Source organism: Myxocyprinus asiaticus, chromosome 31 (genome assembly GCF_019703515.2).
Source record: "Myxocyprinus asiaticus isolate MX2 ecotype Aquarium Trade chromosome 31, UBuf_Myxa_2, whole genome shotgun sequence".
Classification (NCBI taxonomy): Eukaryota; Metazoa; Chordata; class Actinopteri; order Cypriniformes; family Catostomidae; genus Myxocyprinus; species Myxocyprinus asiaticus.
In genome coordinates this window covers 29,283,190-29,306,789 of record NC_059374.1, presented here as the reverse complement: position 1 = coordinate 29,306,789, position 23,600 = coordinate 29,283,190, and the positions used below count along the sequence as shown (strand labels likewise).

General features: G+C 38.8%; 1 protein-coding gene across 2 annotated transcripts in view; it reads left to right on the top strand.

Annotated features, from left to right (window-relative positions):
* Positions 1–23,600, top strand: part of git1 (G protein-coupled receptor kinase interacting ArfGAP 1) — a 44,937-nt gene that overhangs the window by 4,755 nt on the left and 16,582 nt on the right. Inside the window, exons 2-14 of one of the 2 annotated variants that reach the window (XM_051665251.1) lie at positions 10,524–10,657; positions 10,749–10,861; positions 11,974–12,079; positions 12,348–12,434; positions 12,535–12,665; positions 14,725–14,819; positions 14,922–14,964; positions 15,429–15,455; positions 17,494–17,542; positions 19,366–19,438; positions 20,074–20,171; positions 22,473–22,584; positions 22,755–22,882. In XM_051665251.1, coding sequence (XP_051521211.1) covers positions 10,524–10,657; positions 10,749–10,861; positions 11,974–12,079; positions 12,348–12,434; positions 12,535–12,665; positions 14,725–14,819; positions 14,922–14,964; positions 15,429–15,455; positions 17,494–17,542; positions 19,366–19,438; positions 20,074–20,171; positions 22,473–22,584; positions 22,755–22,882 — 1,196 coding nt within the window. The remainder of the gene's footprint in view (positions 1–10,523; positions 10,658–10,748; positions 10,862–11,973; positions 12,080–12,347; positions 12,435–12,534; positions 12,666–14,724; positions 14,820–14,921; positions 14,965–15,428; positions 15,456–17,493; positions 17,543–19,365; positions 19,439–20,073; positions 20,172–22,472; positions 22,585–22,754; positions 22,883–23,600) is intronic. The other variant, XM_051665252.1, reaches the window with a different exon arrangement.

Below are 23,600 nucleotides of genomic sequence, written 5' to 3'. Positions count from 1 at the left end.
AAGAGCATCTGTAAACAAGTGCATGCAAGAGAGACACAAATAGATTTATCTCATTGTGCTATGCGTGATTAGAATTAAATGTTTCTTCTTTTGTTGTTTTTGATCAACAACTGACTTTATAGAACAGAAAGAGTATTAAATAAGACATTATTCAATGACAAATCGGTTGCGTGGATCTCGTCTTTGGACACACACAGACCAACTTTTACTCTCAACACACAGTGAAAGGATCTAACTGCTGAATAATTCATCACTATACTACCCAATTACTGGTGAGTAAATGTAAACATTTACCAGCCAGTTGTCAAATATAGACATTTTTAGTCGCATAGTGTGAAATTTGGTTGCAAATGTAAGCAATTTCCTCTCATTGTAGTGGAGGATCAATCATAGAGTAAAAGATTGATCCATGGCCTTTGTAATTAATTTTTTTTATTAAATCATACAATAACAATGAAATGTAAACATATATATATAAAATCAACATTTAAACCCCACAACCCCCCCTCCCCGACCCCCCAAAAAAACAACCCTGTGGTCAAACATAAGTAAATATATAGAAATAAAAATCAAACAGACACACATATATACATATATATAAAAAATATATATATATACAAATATATATATACATACATGCATACATACACACACACACACACACACACACACACACACACATAATAATCATACTAACTATATTACACTGCTCTCTCCACACCCCACCCGAGAGCCCTCCAAAAACTCCAAATACCTGCCCCATTTCCGTATAAACGTATCCAAGCCACCCCGTCTTCCCGATGACACCTCCTCATAAGCTGCCACCCTCCCCACCTCCGTGCACCACTCCGGATATGGGGGCGCACCAGCTGACCTCCAACCCCTCAAAATAACCTGCCTGGCAATCATCACACAGGTCAGAACCCAGTTCTCTATATGGCCATCCCCCACATTAATGACCGCCCCATCGCCCAGAACACAAAGTCTGGGGCAAAACGAAACCCGAGTGCCCACCACGTCGCACACAAAATTCTGAACCTTCGACCAGAATTTCTGGATCTCAACACACCACCAAAAAACATGGGCCATGTCTCCATCCTCCAATTGGCATCTCCAGCAGGTGGGTGTATCTTTAAGACCAAGCCTATACAGTCTAGAGGGGGTCCAATAAAATCTATGAAAAATTTTGAATTGTATAGGACGCACCCTTGCATCTCTAGATGCAGACTTAACATTTTTTAAGAATTTTAGCCCACACTCCTTCCTCCAATGCCAAGTTGAAATCTTTCTCCCATACTCTCTTGAGAGAAGTTAAGGCTCCGTCCCCCAGACTCTGAATTAACAGGGAGTAATACACTGATGCCTCATGACCTTTTCCAAAAGCCGCAATCACCTCTCCCAAAGCATCTGCCTCCTTAGGGGGGTGTGTGCTACTCCCAAAAATAGTACAAAGCAGGTGGCACAGTTGTAAATACCTATAAAACTGATGTTCTGCCATATGCTCGAGGCAACATTTAAATAAGTGTCCAATTTAAACAATCTGGACGCTTTAGTCCATACCGAGTGTAAATGCGAAATAACGGGGTGTAACTTAACTTTTCCGATTAGTTTGATAGAGATGCTTTGTTTGGCGAAATAGGGGCAAGGACTGCCTGTTCAATAAGAAACCAGGGAGGGGCTCTCTCAGGTGGAAGTGACCAATGAGCCAAATGTCTGAGAGATCCATGGCCTTTGAGAATCGATATCGAATTGACCAAATAAAAAAAAAACAATTAATCAAAAAATCTATTTTTTTGCCCAGCCCTACTGGGCAGTAATATTTCTCTTATGCATATTGTATTGCAAGTATACTTGTTCTTACTTATCAGTAATAGGGGTTAGGTTAGGGCAGTGGTTCTCAATTATTTAGGTCATGCCCCCCTTTGAAGCAAGAAAAACTTTTTAAAAAGATTAACATACATTTTGTTTCATCTTCATTTGACAAAAAAGGTTTTATTAAAAAAATACAATTAAAACGTCACTCCAGGGGGCGCTTGGCCACTCAGAAAACCAAATCCTCCATTCATCCGCATTTAACTACCAGAAAGTGTTATATCTCATTGGAGACAATTTTACTCTGGTTATATTTTAATAAAAACTGATAATTGCAAGGATTTATACCTATGAATGGAAATAAGCTTCAGCAGTCTCTATAAAAGTTTTTTAAAATCCTCATCCAGTAATAATAAATGACTGTGATTGTCGCATCCTAGCCAGCACTGAAAAAAGTAAAAAGTATCACGTGACAGTGCCATCTACATGCTTTTGGTAGGGGTCAGGGGCCGGTTGCACCAGCTGTACGTAAGTTACAACTTAGCCTAGTTGTGGCGTAAATGGGCACTAAGTCACAATTTACGCACTACTAAATATTTAAGTGTTGCACCATTAAACTTAGGTAGGAAGTAATCCTAAATATAAACTAAATATTTACGGAAGCCTCCGACCAGGAGTAACGGTTGGAATAAAAAAGCAGACTGATATTTAAAGACAGTGAGCTCATGTTTTGCGTGACAGGCTTCAATCCTTTCGACATACAGTATAATGTTGACATTTACACTCATTTACATTTACGAGAGAAAAAAACGTACTTTTAAGCGGTTGTTCAGCATGAAACCATTCAAACGGTGCAGTTTTCAGGGTGTGTTGCCCGGTGCCAAGTTTCAACACATTCAAAATATATATAGGATATTAAAACAAATAAATGTCTGTTTTTCCAGCTTATTGTATTAGTATTTATTTATCACCCTTCATTTATTTTAGATACAGTTCCTATATATTGTTATTTACACAGGGCAAATATATTTATCAAATGTACTTTTATTACATATTGTATTTTAATTGGGATATAATTTATTACAGCTGACATTTACGTGAGCAAACAAGGTTTGAACATCAACCGTAACATGATCAAACTGAAACACATGACTTTTTAACAGTTCTGTGTACAAATTTCAAGGCTGCTTACTGGATCAAAAAAGGTAAACGTCATATTATGTGACAACGCATCACTTTACAGGGAGCTCACAACCTACTAAGTTACAAACTAACTAGTAGTTACTAAACCCTTAGTGTGAACTTTATGTCCCAACTTGCATGAGACTTTATACACAGCTGGTGCAACCCTACCCAGGACCTCTGGACAATAATTTGCACCTGATTAATGATTCTGATAAACTTTAATAAAAACGGACCTTTCCGCCATCACTTACTCACCCTCGTCGTTCAAAATCAGTATTTCTTTTTTCATCCGTGAAGCACAAGATTGAGGGACGAGAGGATCGTGTTTGTGGCTGTCCAAGCTCTGACAGCACACATAAAAGCATCATTAAATTCATCCATAACACTCATGCCTTAGATTTCAATTCTTCTGAAGCCATATGATAGTGTTGTGTGAGGAACAGCCCGAAATTGAAGTGTTAATTCACCTCGTCACTCATTTGAATCTGGCGGGCACGCAAGAATGACCTTGTTTACATGAGCGCACCTGACATCAATGCTTTGGGCTGTCTAGAGCTGCGCACGCAGGACGTGCTGCATTGACAGGTGCAAGTTTAAACAGGGCGGGAGAAAAGACAGATGAAAAGAAATCGCGCACACCGGTTCTTATGTGTATTTTCACTCTTTTTGTTGAATGTGTGAAAGTGAACAAGATTTGAGGATGGGTCAGTCTTCCGCGCCCCCCTTGCAATACCTCACACTTTGAGAACCACTATGTGTTGCTTAATCCTGCACCAACAAATTGACACCACACAGAAAAGATGGTTTGAAGCCATTAGACATAATGCCATGGTTTATAAAACATCTTTTTAATGTCACTCAGCTGTGCCATCAGTCCAGACCCAGCCTTGGCCTTGCTCATTTATCCTCACCGTCCCCATGGGGTGGGGACCAAGAGATGGGACGGGGGGCATGACAGCTGCTTCCTCATCTACAGCTGCTCTATCTCCAGGAATGTATGTGTATGTGGGAGTGTCATCTCCTTGCTTTACCCAGGATCCTTTTTTTGTGTGTGACAATTTCTGTTTCACATCCTCAGCTAACTGCAGTGGTGCTCTGAGCTCGGCTGCAAGCATTGCCACAAATGCCCCAAATGCCCCCGGCTGACTATGTCATATCTGAGTACTCTTCACGGACACTTTCTCAATAGTGTCCCTGTATTGGCCTGTCCTGCTATACTGAGAGAGCTTGTCATTTCTTGTTGACATGTTAGAGGAATGTAGATAATGGTGAGTGTGAGAAGGTGAGGAGTTGATGGGTGAGAGTTGGAGAAGAGGAGGAAGGGAGGAAGCATTTACATTCTGGTAAATGTGTTATGAGAATGAATGAACGTGTGGTAGATTGTCAATTTTGTGGCCACTGAGGGCTTAATGGCACCATATGCACAGAGTCTGTGTGTGTTTGTAAGTGTGTACATGGGAAATTATTTAGGCCGTCAGAGAAACTCCGGTTTGAGATGGGGGGTAACTAATGGTTTCGAGCACTTATAGGAAGGATAAGCATGTTAGTTAAATAGTACAGCATCAGCTTTGATATTCCTACATGCATGTGCTTGGCTCCACTCCACCGCTGCTCATCTTAGACAGATAAAGGGATTTACATACTAGAAACTTTATTCTTAATTAAGCCAATAAACCTTACGTTCTACAGCAGTTACTAGATTTAAACAATTAGCTGCTGTGGTAGCATTTGGTGCATTTAAGGTAGCCTACATTTTCTCTTAAAACAAGAAGACAAACAGACCTTTCACTTGACATGAATTTCAAGTAGGGTTGTCACGATTATGAAATTTGGCTGACGATTAATTGTCAAACAAATAAATGCGATAATATAACAATTAATTGCACGTTTTAGGGTTTTCACGATTATGAGTTAATTGTCATACAAATTGTCTTAATTTTGTCATGGATGTGTATGTGTGCTTCATAAACCTCAAGTCATGTACTCATATTTAACTTTTACATTTTCTTTAAGGCTTTAAAAACGTATGAATGACAATAAAAATATTATTTTAAATATCAAAATATATAGTCTTTTTGGTCGATGTTAGTCTTGGTCCATTTTGCATTTACACTTGTTGTTGTAACCCAGCCAAACTGATTAGCGATTATATTATATTGTATTGTATTATTATACTACATTAAATTATGCAATAGCAAAATATTTCTATCCAAAATTATTCACTTTCACATGTTACTTTAAGGCTCTCTGAAAAAACCCACCAGCCCATATTTCACCTTTGAGATTCTGTGTTTCTTCATTCTATCATCTCAGGCTGCTCTGTCACTGCATGTCATTAACAGTGTGTGTATGAACCCACGACGACAAATAATTGCCATTATACGATTGTTAAATTAAATGGTAACCGGAGCGCTTTGCGTTCTCTGAAATCCTTGTTTAAATATTCGTGTTTATAATATATTTATAATCGAGTTTGGCGCAAACCTCTGCGGACGACATGGGAATCACAGTGCTTTAAGTACAGTTCAGAAATGCTTATTCTTCACGCGCTCTTCAGTAGCTGCACTCAGTGGCTGTGTCCGAAACCAAAGGTAGCTGTCTTATTGCCTCGCTGCCCTATCAGTCAATGACTCAACAGACAGCGTTTGCTTATGAAGGCACCTCCAGAAACTAGTTTTGGACAGGCTTCTGAGGCAGTGTAAGGTCACCTCATTGCTAGGATACCAGCAACTGATTAACGCCATCTGGTGCCCACCAAAGGTAACTTGTCTGCTTCATTCATCCAACCGATCCAAAATGGTCTAATAATCTTGAATAAAATCAAGAGAGTTTGGCCATAACCAAGTGTGTTCTTGTTCTAGTTTCTCACTAGAAATGAAATCAGAAGTTGAAAAAAACGTACAATATACACAAATTGGCTATCAACTGCCTCTTCAGCCGCAATTTTTTTTCTTCAGCTCAACTGCTGTGGATCCGCGCGCACAGGATTGTGGGATTTCACAGGCAGCGAAGGATATGTCTATGATGCCTTCAAATATCAATCAGATGAAGGTATCTCATTAGACAGGATGTGACACAAACATTGGATTCGGACGTGTCTTGATCCCTTCCTACCTCCATATACAGCCACCGAAGGCAGCATTTTCCTGGTTTCAGATGCAGCCAGTGTCGTCCGCAGTGCTGCTCAGTTAGTTTAATCGAATGAGACACTCAAATGCTCCGTTCATTCCCTTATTAGTAGAGTAAAATGTGTTTGGAATTGAAAGTGCACAATAATCGCAGTTATCTCACATAACCACGATTAGATCAAATAAACGCGATCAGATGATCACGAATAATCGCGACAGGCCGAATTTCAGGCGTATTTATTTTTTGTTTCATTTTTGTTTTGGCACAACCTTGATTACCCCCTTGTTCTAATACTTAAACTAAAAGAAACATATTATATGGAATCAGAAACCAATATATCATATAACACTGTAATTTGACCACGGCCCTATGATTTCCACGATGCGGAAAACACGGACGGAAGCCAGTCATAAAAACTGTTAACTGTTAGTCATGTTAATTAAACACGGATTGTCATGGAATTTGACATATTTGGGATAAAATTAATATATAAATGCACAGTTAATCAAATTAAAATCATGATATGTCCTAGTAGTGTGATGAAACCACTAAAGGCTGAGATTTAATTAAACAAATAGCCTATACAGTCTGCGTGTGCTGCATGCTTCGTCAGTAAGTAAATGTGAGAAGCTGTTGCTTACACTAACTGTACCATTAGCATCACTTGCTCTCTGTGTTGATGTGTGTATTAATGACAAAAAGCAGAGCACTGTATTCACTGTAAAGCGCAGCATACGCAGAGTATACATTTATATATTTAAATGATAGCCTTTAGCGGTTTAATAGGAATAGTAGCCAATATAGCGGACTGCTTTTCCAGAGATGGAAGTGAAGTCGTCAAAAACTTCCATTTAATTAGAAGTGTGAAACTGAAAGAAATGGGACAGAAATGTATTATTTCTGTATAGTAAAATGTAATATTCAATGTACTAGTAATGGTGATAATAATAATATATCAATAATAATTACATGATTTTTAAGCAATATCTCAGAAGCAAAAGTTTATTCGCTTCTTTCATTAAAACTGTGATGCCTTATGTGCAGCACTGTATTTGACCATAAAAATAAATAAAAAAGACCAAACTCCAATGTTGTGTTTTGGAATGTTCTCATTTTATTGAAATTCCATGAATTCATTTGATTAGACAGTTTTTTTTTTAAAAAGAAAAAAATTTAATTAAACTTTAAAACCCAGAATTCAGGGAAAATGAAACCGAAAACAGAATTTGGGAAATAATAAAGCAGAATTTGGGAAAACAATAAAATGGATTTCATAGGGCTCTATGTGATGTAAAATAACTGAATTTTAATGAAAGCCATTTCTAGTTGTTTTTAGAAGCAATAGACCAATAGATATATCATGCAAGCCGATAAATCTGGTTCGCACTAGTGCGTGAGAGCAACTTAAAGGTAAAAGTGCTTCACGTGCTCTATAAGTAAATGTCATATTCACTGTGCACTGCGTGTACCATGTGTAAATTAGTTTGATTCTGTCTTTTTTTTAGAAAATGAGATTGCTAATGCATATTCCTTCCGTGGTTGCTGGACTTCTGCGTGCAGTTATTTCCTTCTTTCTGATGTATTACAATTTCTTTGTGCAAACAATTACTAAAATGGGAAGACTAAACAGAAACCAAGAGAAACTGCTATCTACCATCTAAAACACACAAAAAGATTTTTTTTTATTACTATTTTTACAGAGTTCTGTGTGAAATAAATTTAGTATAATGCTAAATAAAAGTTAATTAATTTATGTATGAATCATTTTACTATTATTATTATTATTTTACTATTATAATAAATTGTGTGATATAGCGACATTACATATATCTGCCTATCGGCTCCCCTTCCCTCTGTATATCGGGCAGTAAAAACCCATATTGGTCAACCTCTAGTATCTGCATTGGTTATTTAAAAACACATTTTTACATGTTGTATTCTGTGTTAAAACAGGAAACCAGTAATCATGTTATGACACTATTTACATCAGTACAGCAAAATCTCCCTCTTGATCTAATCGAATCAAAACCTTGTTTAGTGAAATTCTCTGGATGAGATTAGGTGCATAAAGAAACATGGATGTTGGTTTAATTTTAGCCAAATCTTGGGGGCCCATGGCAGCCAGAGGCACATTTCTGTCACATTGTGTTATTTTTCTGTTTACATGAATGTCACCTTGACCCTAACTACACTTGTACCCTGCCAGCGTTTGTGACCCAAGAGGTCAAGAGCTGTAGGACAGTGAAATGAGGAGAAGTTGAGAATAACCTCATTCTGGGAAGTTGAGGGCTTCACAATAAGGATTTTTTCACAATAACTTTATTTTTTGCAATTAGGACAGAAATATTTTACTATTGCATGATATAATATTATTATTATTGTTTTTATAAAAAACATTTATGTAAAATATATGAGTTCCAAAAACAACAGTCTAAATGTAAAATTTTATCAAAACTAAAGTTGACCAAAAAGAGAGAAATAAATATTTAGAAATATTCTGATATTTAAAACAGTTTTTCATGTCATTCATATGTCTTAAAGCCTTAAAAAGATATACATATTTAATTATTTGATTTATATTTTTGAAGTTAAATATGTAAAAATAACTTCTTAAGGTGTCTGAAGCACACATGAACATAAAATATGAAAATTGATATGACAATTAATCGTGAAAGCCCTAAAAGAGAGAGTTAATTGTCATAGCCCTGAAACTGACAATTAATCGTCATAATCGCAATTATTTGTTCACCAAGCCAGGTTTCATAATCGTGACAGCCCTAGCTGAGGGAATGACCTTAAATTTGGCACCTTTCTCTGTTCTGATGGCTGTAATCCACCACTCTCAAATTTTTTTCCTCTTATGTAAAGTCATGAAAATTGAATAATGGATTGTTTTTCTTTTGCTATTGGAGCAAAAGGGAACACAAAAATATTTTCCATGTTCTCACATCCACTGCTACAGAAGTTAACCCAAGTTCACTCTGCTGTTAGGGCTGGGACGATTCATCAACGTCCTCGATTACGGAAATACGTCGATTTGCATAACATGCGTCGGCGTGTCGCAATGGAGTAATTAAAATGGCAGCGCCCGGTTTAAGCATGGATTCCCCCGAAGAACAAGCTGCAGCTAAAAAAAACTTGCCCACGGTCATCTAAAGCATGGGAGTATTTTAGCCAGAGACCCAACAATGTGGTGCTGTGTAAGCTATGCAAATTGGAAATGGCTTATCACAGCAGTACAACCGCCATGAATGAACACTTGAAGCGAAAGCATCCCGGAGCACTTTGTCAAGACGGCAGCAAGGCAGCACCATAAGTCCTGTTTATTTTTTGTCCCCACCCAAGCATGACATATTAGTATTACAACACGTTTCTGTTAGTAGTAGTCACTTAAAATTGATTTTCTAAATGTTTCCTCATCACCCCCATGTTAAAAGTAATTTCTGCACTGCTGCTAACGTAGGGTGACCATACGTCCTCTCTTTCCCGGACATGTCCTCTTTTTCGGACCTTAAAGCGTCCGGCAGGGATTTCTAAATTTGCGAAAATGTCCGGAATTCTGCTTTAGTTGCATTATGATGTGTATCCGGTCTAATACTTTGTGTGTGCGTGCATATTTGCATTGCTTTAGCCCCTCTTTGTAAGTCCCACCTTCTCGCACACCAATTGGTCGACTTCTTGCAGCAACTATTGGCCAAATTCCTGCCTGTCAATCTCTTAGTGAATGCCACGAAACGCTGTTGTGTTCGGCATCTAACAGTTGCTTGACAGTAGCAGCAAATGACAGCTGAGTAGAAACAATGCCCAAACGAAAGTGCAAATTTACAGAAGATTTGCACAAAATTCCCATGCTTTCGTCCAGGTCAAGATCCGTGGGAAGCAGAATGTTTGACATGTGAAGCTAACACTTATGTGTCAGTTGCTAATAAAGGTGCAAGTGATTTAGAAGCACACATTAGCTCTGCGAAGCATAAAGGGTCAGCAAAAGGTGAAAGTTCATCAGGTAAATTAACTGACTACTTTTTCGACTAGGTAAAATTATCATCACTTTGCTTCATTTTCCATGGCCATACTTAGTAATAGTAAATGAAGGTGCACTCATGGCATCAAATATTTTATTTTAGTACATGGACATTCAAAAGAATATTATAAATAAATACAAATGTCCATAAATATCTGTTATGCTAATAGAGTATCTCTTTCACTGTATTAAAGTTTGCATTCATAGTTGCTGTTTTGAACCCTATCACACACTTCAAGGCACAGTATGTGTGTGTGTATGTGTGTGTGTGTTTTAAAGTGAGTTAGAAATGCAGCTTTGGATTGAGGTAGTCTTTTGTGATATGGTAGAGGCTTCTCTCTGATGAAATATACCCTGCTCTCTCCTGTATGTTCAGAGCCGGGCTGGAGCAGTATAAACCGAGGGGTTCTGATCTGCGATGAGTGCTGTTCTGTGCACCGGAGCCTGGGCCGACACATTTCCATCGTCAAACACCTACGACACAGTGGCTGGCCTCCCTCCTTACTGCAGGTAAATAACCTAAAAGGAGATTCGTGCACACACACACACACACATCTCTGCTGCCTGCCTCAGGATAGCTTAACAAATGTGTGTGTCTCAGATGGTGCAGACCCTGGCCAGTAATGGCGCTAACTCAATCTGGGAACACTCCCTGCTGGATCCAGCACAGGTTCAGAGTGGGCGCAGGAAACCAAACCCACAAGATAAAGTCCAGTAAGTATCATCAACTGTCACACATCATATACCAGAATGTAATGAGACTGGGGGTGTAGATTTGTTATATTTCTTTGCAGAATGTAATTGCCATTGTTCTAAGGGAGCTCTGTGTAATAGCAGAACAGAGGCCTCTGGGATCAAACTGAAAACCAGGAAGGCAAAAATCTGCTCATGTAGAATTAGGAGATTGTTTTGAATAAACGACCAAGACTGTAAAGCCTGGTTTATACTTGACTCAGCTGCTTGTTTGTGAGGGTTTGCGTGCATAAAGTAACGTCATCGCAGCTGTTGGCCAGCCTTCGTGAGGCTCTGTTTTGCGCGGCTGTGCACATGCCAATTTTAGTAACTGCGCGAGCAGTGCTTCAGTCCTATTGGATTCGAGGAAAGGGGCAAGGAAGATGTGCCTGTTCTTTTGAGCCAGAGTAAAACTACTGCAAATAATGTTAAATGGACAATGTTTTCACAGTGAAATTACTCAGTTCTTGTTTAGAAAGACAAGTATTCCTATTTATCCACTACCTTTTGTTTATTGAATAAAAAGGTCTAAACAATACAATAGAGTTTGGTTTCATTAATATATAGGCTAATTGAACAGCTCTTGTTATTTTATACTGTGTAAAATACAAGCATTTTTATTAACGTGTTTAAATTTGAGTTCATAGTTATTTTTAATTTAAAACGTATTATCTTGACTAGGCTATAAAATATAAAACCGTATCTTAACTGTACTAAAATAAAAGTGTTTGAGCTTAGCGCCAGAAAGACAATGTAAATAGCCTAGTGGTTCTTAAGTGTCTTGCAAATGACCAGCAAACATGAACTATTTATTATCATACCTGGCTAGGTAAATGTAAAGTTCAGCAAAGCACTTCTGCACTACTGTTTCTTTCGGGATTGTCTGAAATTTTCTCTGCACTGCTGTTTGTCATTTGCAGAAGAGTGCAACTGCGGTGCACGTCAAGCATAAATGCCTCGGGCCGCCGAAGCGAAGGCGAAAGTATAAACAAGGCTTAATGATGCAGACAGGATTATTGAACTGCCATCCCATTTCACATTGACTCATTGATTTTGACATTTATCTCAGTGGTGTTCGTATCTGTCACCTGCAGCCCCACAAAGTCAGAGTTCATTCGTGCCAAGTACCAGATGTTAGCCTTTGTCCACAAGCTGCCCTGCCGTGACGATGATGGGGTCACCACCAAGGACCTCAGCAAGGTGAGATCACTCACCTTGACATCAGATCACTCCATCTCTGTCTCAGTCATTCTCATCCCTCTCTCTCTCTCTTGTTCCATCTTTCCTCTTCAGGTTGCCTCTACTCCCCACTGCCTGTGCCCTTGCAGGAGGGCCTTTAAAATGACACCCTGCTAGTGAATAAATATGCCTTGCCTCAGTGTTATTGAACGGCCCTAATGAGAAGATTCACAGGAGGTCTTCTCTCTCTTTCGCACACACTTACCCTCTCTCATGTTCTTGCCTACAGCAACTGCACTCTAGTGTACGGACAGGAAGTCTGGAGACATGTTTACGGCTGCTGTCTCTGGGGGCACAAGCCAACTTCTTTCACCCGGTAAGATCAAGTCTGTCTTCATTCTGTCAGGTGTACTACATCATAACTAAGAACTTAGATATAATCTACGTGTATAATGCGTATAATCTTCCCTCCACAGGAAAAGGGCACGACCCCTCTGCATGTGGCCGCCAAGGCGGGGCAGGTTCTGCAGGCTGAGCTGCTGGTGGTGTATGGGGCAGATCCAGGAGCTCCAGATATCAATGGCCGCACACCCATAGACTATGCCCGGTACACACACTCACCCACGTTTACCTATCTGAGGACACATCAACCCCTTATATTGTTTTTTTAATATAAGAATTTAATAATAATCCCTGCAGACTAACCCTGACCCTAATCCTAACTCTAAATTAAATCTTGTTAAAATCATATTCGTAATAATAATAATTTAAAAAAAAAACGTAACTTTATTTATGAATAATTTTTAACTTTGAAGACATCCCTGGATGTAGGGCTGGGCGGTATGGTGAAATATATTTTGGGGACAGAATAAAATGTTAACCGGTTGAGATTTTGCTATACCGTCTTTGTCGCGGTATGTAAATATCTGTATGCGCAACGCTCCCCCTGGTTGCATGTGAGACTTATAGCGAGAGACAAACTTGGAGAAAGATGAACACAGAATGCGGGACGACTCCAAATCAAGTAAAACTCTGGAGAACAAAAAAAATTTGTTTTGCATTTAAAGGCGCCGTTTTCTCACGTTCAAGGTTCTTATCACTTTACATTCTCAAAATGAGGAAGAGCTTGTTAATAAAACACTGTGTTCTCCATGGTGTGTAATGGACACTCCGCTAAAAGCCTCGCTGCTATTTATAGTGTTACTGATGCCGTGAAGCTTTCCTACCCACATCTTTACCTCCGTAAACACGTAGAGAGAAGCGATCGCACTGAGTAAATTCTCTCAGGAATTATTAAATAAATTACACCTTAGTTAACCATACATTTATATCTAGTAGGCTATATAGTTGCCAAAAAGGTTTGCAGTGTTCAGTGGAAGGCTAAGTTCAAAACAAATACCTGATGGAGGGGTTTGCTCTAGAATAAAAAAATAAAAATGCTGATGCTTGGATTTAAAAATGATGCATAGAAAATAAAACAGATAAATTATTATTTTAATAATTATTTATTGATTGAGAGTTTTTTCATTGCAATGGACATGACAGGTGTACCATTAGACTACATTGGACATCTTTTTATATAAAAAGAAACTTTATTTTTTCAGAAGTTTTTGAATCACTTTTCAACTAAATAGATGTAAATGTAGGCCATATGCCGATCTTCATGCATATCTTTATAAACCAAAACTTTTAAGAATATATATATATATATATGGGACCTGGGTAGCTCAGTGAGCATTGACGCTGATTACCACCCCTAGAGTCACGAGTTCGAATCCAGGGCGTGCTGAGTGACTCCAGCCAGGTCTCCTAAGCAACCAAATTGGCCCGGTTGCTAGGGAGGGTAGAGTCACATGGGGTAACCTCCTCGTGGTCGCGATTAGGGGTTCTCACTCACAATGGGGTGCGTGGAAAGTTGTGCATGGATCGTGGTGAGTAGCATGAGCCATGTGCTGTGAGTCTCCGTGGTGTCATGCACAACAAGCCACGTGATAAGATGCGCGGTCTCAGAAGCGGAGGCAACTGAGACTTGTCTTCCGCCACCCGGATTGAGGTAACCTACTAAGTAGTGGGAATTGGGCATTCCAAATTGAGAGAAAAGGGGATATATATATATATATATATATATATATATATATATATATATATATATATATATATATATATATATATATATATATATATATATTTTTTTTTTTTTTTTTTTTTTTTTTTTATATAAAGAATATCGATATATAATTTTTTGCTTATCACCCACCCCTATCCCATGGATATTTAATAAAAAAAATTGCTGATTTTCTGAAAGGAAAAAAAAATATATTATGTGTGTTATACTGTTACCATGATATAAAAAAACGTATACTATGATATCGAATTTTGGTCATATCGCCCACCCCTACCTGGGTGTCCCCAAAGGGATGTTTTGTCACATTTAGCAAACTTCTGGGGACAGTTTTGTCTCCAATGTATAATTAAGTAAACACAAACACACAAGGACATTAGAAGCTCTATGGCCCTGATCTACTTCCACTTGACTGTCAGCTATGAATGTAGTTCACATATCCACTTATAACATATGTTGAGCAAATGAGATGAGGGGTATTCATTCATGATTTATCTTTGATGGAGGTTTGGAGTGAGGTTTATGTGTAAATATGCTCTTGCAGGCAAGCAGGACACGTGGAGCTCGCTGAGCGCTTGGTGGAGTGTCAATATGAGCTCACGGACAGATTGGCCTTTTACTTGTGTGGCAGACGCCCAGGTGAGCTAACAATTTTATATGCATGGTATAGCAGACTGAAGTGACCCCAGATGAGGATAAAAACAGCAACATTGTGTTTCTTTTGTGTCTGTGTTTTTGCAGATCACAAGAACGGACATTATATTATCCCTCAGATGGCAGACAGGTACATTGTGTGTATATGAGGATGTTTTGCTATGTCTGATTCCTAATAATTATGTGTTTAAATAAATAATAACTTCAGAGCTATATTTATTATCTGTCATTTTGGATGCTGTGCATGATGTACTCCACTACAGCCTTTTCCTCAGTGCTGCCCATACAGGGTAGACGCAGTGTATTAAGATCAGTTGGCAGCAGGTGTATTTGAGTGTGCTGGCCAGCAGGTTGCGCCACGTGGTCAGTCAGATTGCATTAGGGCAAAGAGTGCCCTCAGTCTCTATAGAGCAGACTACCTCAAATGCACCACTGCTAAACCCATCTGAACCTTATTTACTGACCTGCCCAAAAGGAGTGTTGACATTGGGTCTATCCCTTTTCTTTCTCCTCTACCTGTCTGTCTTCTGCTCACCTTTCGGTTTCGCTCACTCGTTCTCTGTTTTCTCCATCTTGCTGCGCTTTTGGAGGCAGAGCTCGTCCTAAGTGCCCGACGCAGAGGTATCTCTCTCTTCTCATCCCCCTCTCCATAAACCCTGCTGTCTTTCTTTCTCACATGGCCTTCATCTGAGTGTGGGTGTCTGGAGGGATGAGGCAGGAGTCTGAGAACACAGTCAAGATCTGATCTGAATTAAAATAGTCAAACTTTGTACAATATCCCTTCCTTTCCACATTTAAAGTCAACATGGAAACAAAACTGACCCTATTTACTTACATAGTACATGTACTGAGGGCCTGTACCATGAAACTAGTTGAACAAACTCTGGGTTACAGGACTGGTGTTGAGTTGACAAAACCAAACCAATCCAATCAGGCTTGATTTGGTGCCATTACGCTGCTCATCAGCTTTATCTGTCAACTCAGGCTTTGATCCTGAGTTTAAGATTAGTTCACTACATGAATTTATAACGTTTGCAGCGAACAGCCAATTACGTAAAACATGTAACGAGAGAGAGAACGGGATTCAGTTCTCACGAGAGGGTCAGCTGGATTTGCCTCTCCGCTGAAGGCAGATCATTTAAATACATTTAAATATCACAACAAGAGGTTGTTATACAAATATGAAAAATGAAAATGCATTTACACTGCACGAGATCACCATGAAATCTTGAAGTATTAAAACATAATTTACACAGTACATTCACTGTACAATTATGAAGAAATTAAAGACATTTACACAGCAAGAAGAAACACAGTGGCTGCTACAAGAGCTCAAGAGGATTGCTGGAAATAAATTCTGAATGTGATAAAAATATAAAACAGCTGATATAATTTAAAATAAAGATTTGATTTTGTGAATATCTTAAGATTTTTTTCTGTAAAGTGCATTTAAAGAGTCACTGGGGAGTGACTTTATTGTGTCAGAGATGTGACTTTACTCACAGCTGATTGGTTCAGTATCTGTTAGTGATCTGTTACCCAGAATAAAACCTGCTAGCAGGTTAGCCTTGGTGCGTAAGTTACTATGGTGATGAACACCGGTAAAGGCAGACCCACTTTAATGGTACTTAAAATCCAGGGTTGACACAAACTAAACTAAAACGTACCTGGCCAGCCATCTAAACCAGCTTTATGGTATAGGTCCCTGCTCTTATTGTACACGATTCATTCATGCATGTTATTTCAAACAAGCCTTGGTAATATTTCATCAAAATGTATTGTTTTGCTACGCCTCTGAAATGATTTTCCTTTTTGGCTGATGTCTCCTAGGCCATGTAGTCTAATGCTTGATGAAAACCAATGGCCAAATAGCTATTTTGGCTACTGTTGTAGATATTGCAGCCTTTTTAAAACCTTTCCAATAGTAAATTCAGTAATGCAATGCCAGATAGCATTGTGCAATAATAGTTACAATAATAATCAATAATTTAATGTAATAATAAAGCAAAGATAAGTAGATTTTAAAAATAATCCTAACTATTTGTATAGATCGAGATGATCTTGAGGGTCAGCGTCGCCTTCAGTGTCCACCTTCCCACCAAAAAGCCCTCTAAAAATATGGCGATTGTTTCAGGAAGGGAGTAGTCATCCACAATAATACTGCAAACTTGGGTCTGGCTCCATTTTGTCATCGATTGCCAACTTTTTACAACCCAATCAATTCATGATTGATAAAATCAAGCCCTTGCCTACATTTTTTTTGTTGTTTTGTTTTTTTGTTGAGTATCCTAATTCACTCAAAAATACTTCACATTACTGAAGTAAAATGTGTTACGGGTGCCACTTCATGTTGACTCCATTGCTAATGATACAAAATGTAACAACTTTAAAAGTGTAATTCACAATGACTATTCACAGACCATTAGCTGGCTTGCTAGTAAATTAGTCTTTCCATTCTGTATAATTGTAGAACCATCAGTGGTCTCCTGCCTCTTCTCATCTTTTTTTGTCTCCCACCCCTTATGGCACACTTCATCCATCCATCCATCCATTCATCCACCTACCCATTTCCACCTCTCTCCTTTCCTCTCTCCTCATCTTTCTCTGTCCTCATGTGTCTGGCATCCTTTTACTCCTTTGTGTCTTTTTCTCTGCATAGCCTGGACCTCTCTGAACTGGCCAAGGCAGCTAAGAAGAAGCTTCAAGCGGTGAGTGATGCAGGTTGATGAACTACTCAAGAGAATTGCAGATATCACATTATACCATGTCCTAACTAGGAATACCACTATAAAGCAACAGGTGATACAACCTATCTGTTCCATATTAATGAGTTATGAGTTTTTGTTGAAATTTTGTCAGTAGCTTGGTTTCTATTTCTTTTTTGGTAGCGCTGCCCACATTGAAATCGTATTAGTCCAAACCCTGCTAGTTATATATTAAACATTAAATATGCTCTGATATGTCGTGTCACGCAGCATTTTTACTTTCAGTGTGGACAGACAAATTGCTTGTCACTGGAAACTCGTCGTGCTTTGATAAAACACGGTGTTATGGCTTGTTTATACCTTTGCCTGGCACCGCAACTCGTCCTGTGCGAGCAGCTCTTGTTGGCCCGAGGCATTTATATTTGACGTGTGCCACAGTCACACTTCTCCTAATAACAGACAGCAGTGCAGAGAAAATATCAGCCAGAATACTAGCCAGAAACAGCAGTGAAGTAGCGCTTTGCAGAACTCTACATTTACCTAGTCAGGTATGAAAATAATAATTCAGGTTTGCTGGTCATATACAAGAGGTGAATGAACTACAAACACTTAAGAACCAGTAGTAGGCCTTTTACATTGTCTGTCTGTAGCCAAACTCAACCACTTAAGACATTAGTGTTTTATATTTTAGAGCCTATTCAAGATGATGACTTTTACATTTTCAAAATAATTGTATTCATTCAAAATCAATAGTTTCCAGTCACAGATGCTACTGATTAAGTTGAGAGAAAGTTGCGTTCCCGTTTACACGGACTGTGTAACCGGCTTTCTCTTTACTCCCGTATACATGCGGCTTGGTCAGTAAGCAGCTTTCTCCACAGCAACATAATTTCCCTGCAACGCTTGTGTAAATAACAAACATGACATCTGAGGAAGACTTTACTATTTTATTCTACGTTGTTGCTGTATTTGTTTCCTTAACTTTCTATTGCTATCTGCAGCGGAATTGCGCTGCATTAGTGGGGTTCCCCTCTTTCGTAAAACTCTGGGATTCCCCCAATGTACAAGCGCATATACGAAAATGTGAGGGACAGTCAATATTTTACACTGGTGTGTATAAATGGGTATACTTTATAGAGTATGTGCTTTTCCCACTGTACTTCCAGAAATGTTGAGTTCTTTCCAAGAGTAAGTGTATAAATACCAGGGTGGTTGCTGAGATTAAGCGAGTAGTATTTGGCTGGTAATTTATATATATTTATATATGCAGGCATATCTGCCCTGCCCCTTTCCTCAAATTCATCCAATAGGGATTGAAGCACTGCACACAAAATTACAAAAATTACCATGTGCACGACTGCGCAAAACAGAATGTTGTGAAGGTTAGGTGACAGCCACAATGATTTTCTGAACGCGAACCCTCGCAAACAAGCAGACTCGTCAAGTATGAACAGGCTTTAGCCTCTTTTCTCCAGTAGATTTCAGACGAAGAGATTTTATAGTCTTTAAATGCTTTAAATTGAACAGAAATATTTCATAGAAGCTTTGAATATTCGAAGCAATTCCCTTAGCCTGCATATTTTCTGTATTTATTGTCTTGTTGGATTGTATTGATTTGGTTTGTCTGCTCCCTGATATTTTTCTGATGTTTGTTGATGGCTTCCTATTGTGTGCACTGTTTTGCTATGCTCTGTGATTTTTTGTCTGGTTTTTCCCTTGATCTTTATTTTAATGCCACATACTGGTGTGTGTGTGTGTGTGTGTGTGTGTGTGTGTGTGTGTGTGTGTGTGTGTGTGTGTGTGTGTGTGTGTGTGTGTGGAAACAGTTAAATAACCGCTTGTTCGAGGAGCTGGCTATGGATGTGTACGATGAAGTGGACCGTAGAGAGAATGATGCAGGTAAGACACAACTCTCTCCTCCCATCTGTTCCTTGTCCTTATCTTTTCTTTCCTTCCAAAGCTCTCTCTGTCTTTCACTCTTTTCCTAATGTAGCTATGGAATGGCATGGATGTGTGGGGGACAGTTGTAGCGTGTCCCTGGAGACGCTGTGATCAGTGCTGTATAAACACTGACTATAGAAGGACTTTAGTGGTGCAGTCAGCCTGTAGAGAAGGGAGGGAGAGAAGAGACGCTTAAAGGAGGGTGAAAAAGCGAGGGAGTGCCACAGGAATTCTCTCCTCCTTTCTCTCTCTTTGCTCCCTCGTTCCTGGTTGTAGAGGCAGAAGAGGTAGCCTGCTGGAGTGGCAGACTGAGACTCTGTTGGTAAGCACGGCTGGGTGCGAAGCAGGGGGCGACATACACACAAACACACACACAAACTGCAGGGGAGGGGCAGATTCTTACTATTTGAAAACGTATTCCAGCAATGGTGCTCTCAAAGGCTGAACAAGGGTGTACCTCAAGGCTATGTCATTGGACTGTTCAAGTTTGTATTTGTGTGTAGTTTTCTTTGCAAAGTCATGTTTGTAATGTGTGCATTCTGAGATTACTTATTTCAGTCTAAAACGTCTCTCTTGTTTTCTGTTTCTTTCAGTCTGGCTGACAACTCAGAACCACAGTACGCTTGTAACGGAACGGAGTGCTGTCCCCTTCTTACCGGTTAACCCTGAATACTCAGCGACACGCAACCAGGTAATGCACACACATACATCATTTTATTCTTGAACTGCCCATGTTGACATTGGGGGTGTGAGCACAGCAAATGCTTGAAGTATGTTTGGGAGGAAGTGCTCTGTCAGTCAGCCTGAAAATGGGCCCAGATGTGAGCGGTGGACCCATACACAAGGGGACAGCAAGAACAGAGTAGCTCTGTTCCAAATCTAGTGAACTGCAAACCTAGACAGCATTTTAAGGCACCAATGGCTCGCTCTAACGCAAAGGCTGCAAAAGATAGGCAGCATAATAATGCTGCATTCTAAAAAATACAATGTTTCTGCCAAATTCTAAGGCAGCATTGTAGCATCCTTTGTAAAGAAGGCAATCCAGAGCTTAGTTTAAAAGTTAATCTATAATGGTGGACGAATAATCCTGGTTCAATACAAGTTAAGTGGACAGCATTTGTGGCATATTGTTGATTACCACAACAAATAATTTCGACTCGTCCCTCCTTTTCTTAAAAAAAAAAAAAAAAAAAAAACCAGAGAGGCACTTACAATGGCAGTGAATAAGGCCAATTTTTGGAGGGTTTAAAGGCAGAAATGTGAGGCTTATACTTTTATAAATGCACTTTATTGTTTGAGTTGTAAAGTTGTTTTAAGAGTTGTTTTAGGGTTTACGGCGGTACGTCTTCATGGCAACGTGGTAAAATTGGATATTTCTTTACACATAAAAGGTATGTATATGATATAGTATGTATATATGTATAGCCACAAGATATATTGTTTATGTCTTGTGGTTATACATTTGAAACAGTGAGTATTTTAACGTTTACAGACCAGAACCATTCACTTCCGTTTTAAGTTCCTCACTGTAACTGCAAATTTTTTTTTCTTTTTTTTTTAAATAAAAGAATGGACAGGGCGAAATAACATTTTGTGGTAATCAACATTGTGCCATAAATGCTTATTATATTATTATAATTGAGCTTAACTTGTATTGGACTCTGAATATTCCTTTTTTTTTTTTTTTTTTTTTTTTTACTATTTTACCCAGTATCTGTGTGTACTATGTATTTTATGCTTATTAGAGTATACTTATTAAGTTGTGGCCTATGTTGAGTGTTCCAATTAAGTTAGGATGCCATGGAAGGCAGCTGCCTATGTAGGCAGTAGACAGAAAGGCAGCTCACAAGGTTTTGGAACAGAACTAATGTTAGAAGAGGGTAACGGAAAAATTGCCAAGGAGAGATGAAATCTTGGCTGCGCTAGCGCAAGAAAGTAATAGAAGCAAAGGGCTAAAAATAGAGTTTGTGACTGTACAAACAAATGAGGCTCAGGTCTGGCCAGCAAACCAACAGATAGAGTGAAACTAAGAGAAAGACAAATACTGAAAGATGTTTTCCAGCTGCGTTACCGCAGCAGACGCGCAATGACTCCCTTTCAGTGTTTCCACTAGCATCCTCGCATGACCATCACATCTCTCTCTCTCTCTCTACCACTGCTTTAAATAGTTATTTTATACAGCAAGACCACTAAATGCACTTGGGGCACATTTCCTGCTGGCTGATTGGCCAGGCTGAGAATTTCCTGTTCTTGCATATAAATTAGGTTTGGAGAAATGGAAAGAGAGGAAAAAGTGGAGGACACAAACACACCCAGTGGTCAAGACTTGTTCACACTGCCACATCAACAGTTCACTGTTCCAGCAGACTGAGTTTTTCCAACCTTTAAAATGTCCAAGTCATTTTCTGCCAGACAGAGCTGTTCTGTTATAATGCACAGTGGAGTACAAAAGTCCACATTGAGACCAAATTTGGGATTTTTTCAATTTTAAATCGGTAAATAAAGTTTTTTGTTGTTGTTGCTGTTGTTTTTAATATATAATTCTTCACAATTTTGAGATAAGCAAATGTAATAAAGCACATTTTTGACATTGCACACATTGATGTTCTTTGGATCATTCTGAAATCATACTGGGATAACAGGGATCATCAGGTTTTGCACAAACTTGAGGAGTCCATGCCAGTTCGAGTGTTTGCTGTGTAAACTGTAAGGGGGCATACCAAAATACTGAGAAATTCTAAAATTAATGTAAATATTTCAATTCAACTTTTCACTTGAAATGCTATTCTGATCATATAATTTGTAATAAAATTAATGTTGTATTAAATTTGAAAAGAACACAAAAAACAAAAAGCAATTTCACCGGTGCATTCAATATACTGTATGTATCATTTAAAAGATTTAAAAACTCTTTGCTCTGATTAAGATTGTTCTTCATGTCTTTCAAATTTACCTTAGAATCAAGAACATGTTTTTTTTTGTGTGTGTGTAGGGGCGACAGAAATTGGCTCGCTTTAATGCACGAGAATTTGCCACCCTCATTATCGACATCCTCAGTGATGCCAAGAGACGACAGCACGGAAAAGGCTTGACAAGCCCCACAGGTGAAACGCCAACACTGCACGTATCATAAACTCAAGAACATTTAATAAAACGGCTTCAGTAGAAAGCAGAATATTGATAGATGTAGCAGAGCTAATGTAGTTTCCGACCCTCTGAATTTTTTCTCCATATTGATGATGTTATCTTTGTTGTTTGTTTGTTTGTTTTTCAGACCCTCTGGATCTGAGTCAGGCAGACGATGACCAGCACGATTATGACAGCGTAGCATCTGATGAGGACACAGACAGCGAGCTGACTGCACAGAATAACAACAACACCCAGCGAAACAACAGGGCCAAGGTGTGGTAAACAAAACCCTTACTCTGGCATTTCTCTTAATACTAAGTGAAACACTGGGTGTTTCCTGAGAAAATGATCACAGAAATAACTCCACCTAAATCTAGAGCAATGCTTTATGTATTATTATTATTTTATAAGTGAGCATTTATATGTCTCTCATTCATTCATTCATACAGACAATCTCCATCATTCTATTTGATGAAGCCACTTTGATGAGTGGAGAAATGTCCATATGACAAACTTTAAAGGGATAGTTCTCCCAAGCATTAAAATTGCCATATTTTACTCACCCTCATGGTGTTCCAAACCCATATGACTTTCTACCGTGGAACACGAAAGGAGATGTTATACTGAGTGATTAGTCTCAGTCACCATTCAATATCACCGCATCTTTTTTATGCAAGTGAATGTTGACTGAAGCTAACATTCTGCCTAACATCTCATTTTGTGTTCAACAGAAGAAAGTCTTAAGTGTTTGGAAAAACATGAGGATGAGAAAATGTTAACAGAATTTTCAGTGGTACAGAAGCTAGTGTTATCATGTCCCAGCATGCACTGCTAGAAGTGCAGCAGCCCTGCCTCATATTTGTAGAATGACATCATCCCCTCTTCAGGACTGTGATCAGTGAGGCTATTGTTCTGCAGCTGAAGACAGGAAGCTGAGTCTAAGCATGCTCATATAACAGACAGGAAGTGTCATGTGCAGGAGAGCAGAAAT